General features: G+C 43.0%; 1 protein-coding gene across 1 annotated transcript; it reads right to left on the bottom strand.

The window, feature by feature from the left end:
* Window positions 1-459: 459 nt before the first annotated feature.
* Window positions 460-6,395, bottom strand: LOC104165529 (aldose reductase-like; the record flags this gene model as incomplete). The annotated part of the gene is made up of 6 exons (XM_009705179.1): window positions 6,330-6,395; window positions 3,840-4,007; window positions 3,037-3,153; window positions 2,882-2,923; window positions 988-1,053; window positions 460-542 (listed from the first exon to the last, which is right to left on the bottom strand). Coding segments are annotated over exons 1-6 (542 nt in total), but the record flags the coding sequence as incomplete, so codon positions are not given.
* Window positions 6,396-7,599: the final 1,204 nt, after the last annotated feature.

Genomic DNA, 7,599 nt, shown 5'->3' with positions numbered 1-7,599 from the left:
CTGTTATTTAGATGCTGCCTTAATAACATTGGTATAAATACATAGGCACAGCTTTTCACTTCAAAAAGAACTTACAACTCTCATTCTTAAAATGGAGTTTATTTACACTGACTGTCTCTTATATAAAAGTAGCCAAAGAAAACAGAAAAAAAATTGCCGCCTATTTATTTTGGAGTTTCCAGCTGATTTTGATTTTCAGACAGCAGTTTGGTATGCATCCGTTACGAGATATCTTAACACATAACGTAGCTGCAAAAATCCCAGTGGTACCAACCTGTACAAGACGGGCAATGCTCTAATAAACCCTAGGGCTGGATTCTGGCAGATACAGATGTGACCAGGTTGTGGCTAAGGTTCCCTCTCTTTATTTTTAAGTGGGGCTATCAAATACTGTCTGTTAAGAGGATATCCAATGATATTCCAGTCTTGCAAAAACATGGAGGAGGAGGAGGTACTCACTTGCTTAATGCACAGATGCGATACTGCTTCTTGAAAGCAAGGAAGGTTTCCATCTCCTCTTTAGCCAATTCAAAATCAAACACCTGAATGAAGGTCCCAAACAGCTGGGTTACTTCAGTTTGCGAAAAGACAAGTGCAAGTTCATTTGCAGAAAGAATACCAAAGACAGAAGTAGAAAAGCACTGCATTTGTTGAAGCACTAGGAAGTGTGCAATAGACGCACATTGTGGTGAACAATGAATAAATGTCATAAAGTTACAGTGCTGCTGGGGTCTAGTTGCATCATATTTGTATCATCACAAAGTGAAAAAGTTAATCTCTCTTACTTGATGTGTTCTAATGAAGGACACTTGGCTCCTTACTTTTAAAGTAACTTTTTGCATTCATAAAAAGTAACCTATGTGGTATCTGACAGATAAAAGGTTTTGCCAGTTGGAAGTATGAAGGGGGTACTTTGATCCACTGGCAGAGTGGATTTTTCTATGTAAAGTTTAACACCATTACTAATTTTATAAGGTACCCTCTTACCTTAAAATTTTCCTCAATACGGTGTGGGGTGACAGATTTGGGAATTACACTCACAGTTCTTTGAATCTGGAGCCGGATAAGCACATGAAGGAAGAAGGAAATTACAGCTGACAAGTTCTGCCTGTCTTCTGAAAGCCAAAAACCACACATGCCTACATGGTTACATGGAACAGCTCTACTGATAATCAAGAGATGGCTCACATAGGAAAAGTACTATAGTAAACCTTTCCTGATTACTACATGAGCTCACGTAATCATTAGCTCTCTGAAGTTGAGATGACAAGCACAGGAGTGCATTGAACAAGACTTCAAGATTGGGCAGGGATGCTGTCTGTAGAAGTGGCTAGTGTGCCAATTAAAGCCCAAAGCCATTGGTACTCTTCTGTCTGTCATTAAAACTAGCATTAGAGATAATATTTTTTAAAGTGTATGACACAGCTGGATTTCAACTTTCCATAATACCTCTGTAAATATTTAATTTAGCACAAATGGGAAGAATACATGTCATCAGCGAAAATACTATGACCAGTATTAACCTGAGCTGGGGTTTTGTTTTACTTGAGTGCAATTTCCTTAATTTGGGGATCATCAAAAAGGGGAATATCCTCAGGCTTGGACCTGTGAAAATAAAAAGCAGACTTCACCAGCTGAATGGTCCACTGTCTTCTCCATCAAGCACTGTGGTGTAAGAATGTTATTTAAATGACAAGAAAGCATCATCTTGCACACTTTAATTCACCATCTTGTTGCCCCAGCCCCTGCCTTCATTCTTTTCCGTTTATCGCAAGTTGGCACCTGAGAAGAGGCCTGTGGTTTCTAGCATAACAGTTGACTGTAACACATTTCAGTCCAGCCTGGGATCAGGCCAGGAATTTCTTTGGTCCAGATCCCGAAAATTTTGTCTTCAGAATGGGCAGCTGTCGTGTCCTTCACAAGCACAGCCGCTCTGGTAAAAGCCCTGTCCCAGGTCAGAGAAAGCCATGAAGACTGGAGTAAAAGTAAAATTCCTTCAAGTCATCCATTTAAAAACCTAATCCATTTGTCTCAGCAGGACTGCAAAGGTGCTATTTTCATAAGCATGTACTGCTTTGGTTTTTGGTTTGTTTTTTTTTTTTTTAGTTCAGAAGTTCTCTTACATGCTTTATAAGTTCACTCAAGCTCAATTAAGAATTGTCTTCACTACTTTCACCAATCGATCCTTTCTCTCGTAAATATGAAACTCTATTAACAGCAGAGTTATGAATTCTTGGACTGAATATCACAGTAAGTGTGAGAGAGGTTTCTCTGTGTGTGTCATTTTCAATGAATTAGTAAATATTTTTCTGGTTACATTAGTTTTTCTCTGTGTGGGTTTAGCCCCATCCTAACACTGGTTTAGTGTATTAGCTCCAATCTACATCTAAGAGAGAAGGTACGTTTAAGGTAGGCTGAATCATAAGTAGTTAAAGAAATCAGTTAGAAATCCTACAAACGAGTGGAGCTGGAGACACGATGGATATCCTGGCTTATGTTTGTGTTGGGGAAAGAGGTGGTCAAAAACAGTAATCTGTACAAACAGAATAATCTTCAAGAAAATCTGCCTCTTGAGAATGTGTCCTGCAGGCAGAGGAAGGACAGACACTTTTGTGTGCCTCAGTCAGGTTAGGGGAAAGCCAGGGATGTGACATGATGGGGAAATGAGGATTTATTTAACCTGGGGGCAGAGAGAGAAGAGAAGAATAGGAACTAATTCACAACTGTTTGATCCTAGATAAGCAAATGATAAGCCAAACCCCAGGCTTTAAGAGGAATGTGATCTGGATGGTAATTTGATCCATGACATGGAAATGCTGTGCAGGGTGAAATAAGGGGATTTTTGTACTACAAGACCTAGCTTAAGCAGCCATGACCTTACCTTTCCTTCTCGGCACTCCATGCAGAGGTTTGACATTATGTCCTAAGGAGGTTTAACAGCACTCCTCATTAGAGACGACTAAGGGCATGCCTGGTCCCAAAGGAAAAAGTGGCAGAGCTCTGACAGATGGCTCCCAGGAGTTAAAGCCTCAATACCTTGAATCCCATGGGCCAGTGCATCAGGTAGAGATCCAAATAATCCAGTTGGAGGGCAGCAAGGGTTTTCTGGCATGCCTCCTTGACCAGGGATCTCTCATGGAAGGTGGACCACAGCTGTGGGGGTAACACAAAGCCTGAGAGCTGTTCTCCTGGCCTCACGACCGCAGAGCATCCCTGGCAGGGAAACACACGGTGCAGACACAGAGGCAGCTCATGGTATGGCACATCTTCTCGTCTTAAGGTGCACAATAGTGGCACTTCCTCATTTTATTTGTGGTACTGTCAGTTAAGCAAAATAAGAATGAGATACTCTAAAATTCCAACAATTCATACAACAATTAAACAAAAAGAAGGGAAAAAAAAGCAAAACTGGTGAAAATCAACCCGCCAGCTTCCAGCAGATAGAAGTTACTTTATTTTTCCTACCATTGTTGTTGGGGGAAAAAACAAAACACAACATAACATACGGGAGTTAACAGGCTGAGGCCGGCAGCGCAGCGGGAGTGACCACGAATACAATAGCCTTGCTTCCTATCTCAGAGGCAACTGAGAGCACGGCCTCAGTTCCTGTCTCCATGGCTGACAATGGATATGGACTACAAAAAAATCCCTCTCAAATCAAGTCTTCCCCCCCGCCCCAAGAATTGACCTCTTCCTTCCCTCCATCCACAAAACTCTTCATCCTGACAGAAAGGAGTTAATTCCCAGACCATCTTCATCCCCTGGCACTTCACAGGTTGGGACCTTGTCTCTCCTCCCTAGAGCTGGCCTCATGTGAGGCAAGTTATCCAAGGCCATACCTTACTGACAATAAAGAGCTCTTCTCGCCTCACAATCCTCTCCTCAATTTTTTCTCGTAGTGCATCCCCGATCTCACTCTCGTTCTGGTACAGGGAGGCACAATCAAAGTGGCGGTACCCAACACTGATGGCAAACTTCACTGCATCTCTTGCGGTTCCTTGGAGAGACTGAAATCAGAAAAGTCCATAATTTGGTAAATAGCGGAAAAAGAAGTTTGCTGTTCTCCAAATCTGGAGACTTTAAGCACCCAAATAATGAGGTGTTCCAGTTTGGATCTTGCTTTCCCTCGTTTTCTGGAATAAAATGGCCGTGGGAGTCACGGATGAGTTGCCTGAGCTGATCTGCCCTTTTCTAAGTATTGAATGTTCACATTCGGACACCAGGCTATCTCTAAATAAGTTCTAATTTGCCCAGAAATTAAAAGCAATTTCAGTGTGATGTACTGGCGACATAAGGAAATGAATCGCCTCTGGAAAGCTTGTTGGCCCTGCACACAAACAAGCCGGCTTTTGTTGACACAGGACAAGGGAGGTGAGAGGACTGCAAAACGCTACAGAGAGTGCCACCTCCTGGGTAAGACACACAACCTGGTGTTTAATAGCAAAGGAAATCACTTCAGATTCTTGGCTTGGGGACACTGAAGTGTTGTTCGATGACTGGATACCGATTCTGGAAAATGGCACTTCAAACAGAAACGTGATTCAAAATCGTGACCACCTCCGACATTTAACTTCGTTACATCCCCACCCATCTTTTTTTTTTTTTTTTTTTTAAATGATTTCACTTCTCCAAGTATTTCCCATCGAAGAGTGCTTGGTTGGTTCACCTAAATTAAAAAAAAAACAAAAAAACAAAAAACAAAAACAAATATAGAAACTGCAGAGGTTTTTTCCACAAGACTACATGTAACCAAAGAACCAGTTTAAGTTTTACAAGTTTTCCTTTTTGCAGTCCCTTTCCCCATCCCACCCCTTCCTACGTATGACCACCGCAGCTCCGAGGGCGGCGTGGGAAAGCGGGCAAATGCCGGGCAGTGCGGCGTGCCTTTTCTCTGGGTGGTGCTGCGGCATGGGAGAGCTGCCGTGCAGCAGCAGTCGGCATCACTTTTGGGTGGAGGAGGAGCTGGTGGAGAGCAAAGGTGACAATATACCCTGTGATTACACAAAACTCTGTAACATGAGATGTTTTTCAGAAAAAAATAATCCGTTGCCTCATTTTACATGGTGCTCACTGAACAGTACTTCAAGTCAGCGTGACTGGGTAAAGGAGACCCCGTTGCCGCACCGAAATGTGAGGAGTGGCAGCTGAAGTTGCTGTGGGAACCTTGAGATCGAATGGCTTTGATGAAGTAATCGCAGTGGGTTTGGGCCGTGTTTTCATTGCATTAACACAAGAGATTTTTGTGGTGGCAGGGATCATATGTCCAAAATTTTCCTTCTGTTTAGTCCCAACCAGTTCCTGTTAACATCTTAACAGGTTCCTCCAGAGAGCTCATCCATCACAGCATTAGTTCCCTGAGAGGCCCCATGCAAGGCACACTTGGTTTTTTTAAAGCCTACTTAGTTACTTTAGGCTTCTTAGTGTCTTTTGTCATCAGACTAATGAAGACTGAAAGGGTTAAACAAACTCAACCCCATTTGTGCAGAAGTTATGTGATGATTAGCAGCAGCTGACATAAAAATATAGCAAGAATAATTTAAGATACTTCTGTGCTGACTGGACAGTGTTTCACAGAGTTGGCAGCTTGCAATTCAACATATTTAGTTTCCAGTCTCAAATCCAGGGGACAGTCCACTATTTTTTTTTTCTTTCTTAAGAATCTCACTTTCGTAAAATTTTCCGTTCTTTTCCAGACTCCTTTTACATTTATAATTCAGTATATCTTTAAATCTTCTCTCTTACCAAAAGTCCATTAGATAACATTTGCAGGTAAAGAACTACGCAAAGTCTTTTCCTGCAAAGTGCTGTATACTCATCTGCTGCCATACAAATAAGTTATCCTCAGTCTCAAAGGTGTTAATGTGAATTCCCATTTCCAAACCCACTCATTGCCATTTAAGTTCTTATATCTACATGCACTTATCAAAGATGACACCTACATGACAGGCTGGGATATTAATACCCAGTGCTAAAAGCAAAACCAAACCAAAACAAAACGCCAAAGAAAAACAAGCTAGGCAGAAGTTTTTACTTTCGTAATATGTAATTTTTTTCCATAGCTAAGAAAAATCTCCCTCCACCTGCTCACTGCCTGCACTAAGTGAGCACTACCTGCTCACTTAAAAAATTTCCTGAAAGACAAGTGTAAATACCTGCATTACCTGAAATATTTCAAAAGGCAACAAATGTCGCACAGAGGATTTGCTGCATTTTCCTGACCTGAGGAGGAGATTGCTGAAAAAGCCTACTGTGATTCTCAGCAATTTCCTGGTGTCACCTGCGTGACCAGAGGCACGGGGGTGAGGAGAGTCCCCAGCTTCCACAGGTACCTGCCAGGTCGCCAGTCGCAGGATGGGCATCCTCGCACAGGTGGGCAGCTCCAAGTAGGTGCCCATGCACGGTCCCCTCCCAGCCATCACAGGCAAGGAGAGGCTGCAGCCCCTCGCAAAACGTTTTAAACAGGCTTTGCCCCTCCCTCCTGCCTGCTGACTGGCTGCAAACAAGGAAAATAAGGGCAGAAGTGCTATAAAAAGCAAGAGAAGGCAGGGATTTTGCCTTTATCTCACTCTTCAAAGAATTTAAAAACTGATTGTGGGCTCCTCACATGAATTTGTTGAGTGAGCTCATCATGCCAGTTACACATACTGCATTGACTGAGGTCACAGCTTTTTGTATACCTCACAGTCTCTGCTCTTCTGCAAGAAAAGTGGTATTTGGGGAGTTTGCATACACCCCAAGGGCCATTTCTTGTCTTACCTGTCTGCTCCTGAACACATCACCAGAAGAATCCACAAAGCTGTTTGTCTCAGGAGAAAGCACAGATCTGCCTACAGGAGGGATCATAATTAAAAAATTCCCAATACTGCTTCATCGCTACAGCACCGGGCACCCATATAATATATATATACACCCTCCACTGCCCCCATTACAGCCTACAGCTTGTCCTCACGAGCTGTGGGACAGCAGCATGCGCCGCACTTTCCTGAATGCTGACGTATGGCGATACGGCAGTTGCCTGGTGCTTGTGGCCAAACTTGCCATCAAAATCCCTGCGCCACAGGGACTCTGGCTGATCTCAAGGACCCCTATGGGTTTTGCTCTCAACCACTGTACGATGAGCATTCACTCAATTCATATACCATCATATGCAAATTTTTTTTCTCAGCTCTCCGTCACTCCCATCTTCATCATTCTGCAACTTGACCACCCTTACTTACCATACAAAAGTAATTGCTAGTATCAGAAAACACATTCTACAAACTTTTCAGGCTCCCCTTAGGGATCTATCAGCCCAGTGAGGATGTGAATTAACATCTTCATTGAAGACACATTTAAGTTTTCATTAGGGTTTCTTCATCTGTTTGAAGAACTTCATAGCTATGGAAGCAAAGCAAAACAAGGAATTCAGTCACCCCTTCCCATGAGCAGGCAGGTGTTCAGCCATCTCCAGGAAGGCAGGGCTCCATCACATGTAATGGTTACTTGGGAAGACAAACGCCACCACTCCAAACATCCCCCCACCTCCTTCCCCCAGCTTTATATACTGGGCATGACGTCATGTGGTATGGGGTATCCCTTGGATCATTGGGGTCAGCTGTC

The sequence above is a fragment of the Cariama cristata genome, unplaced genomic scaffold (genome assembly GCF_000690535.1).
Source record: "Cariama cristata isolate BGI_N322 unplaced genomic scaffold, ASM69053v1 scaffold13428, whole genome shotgun sequence".
NCBI classification, from domain to species: domain Eukaryota; kingdom Metazoa; phylum Chordata; class Aves; order Cariamiformes; family Cariamidae; genus Cariama; species Cariama cristata.
The sequence above is the reverse complement of the archived record's forward strand: the minus strand, read 5'-3'. Positions and strand labels throughout refer to the sequence as shown.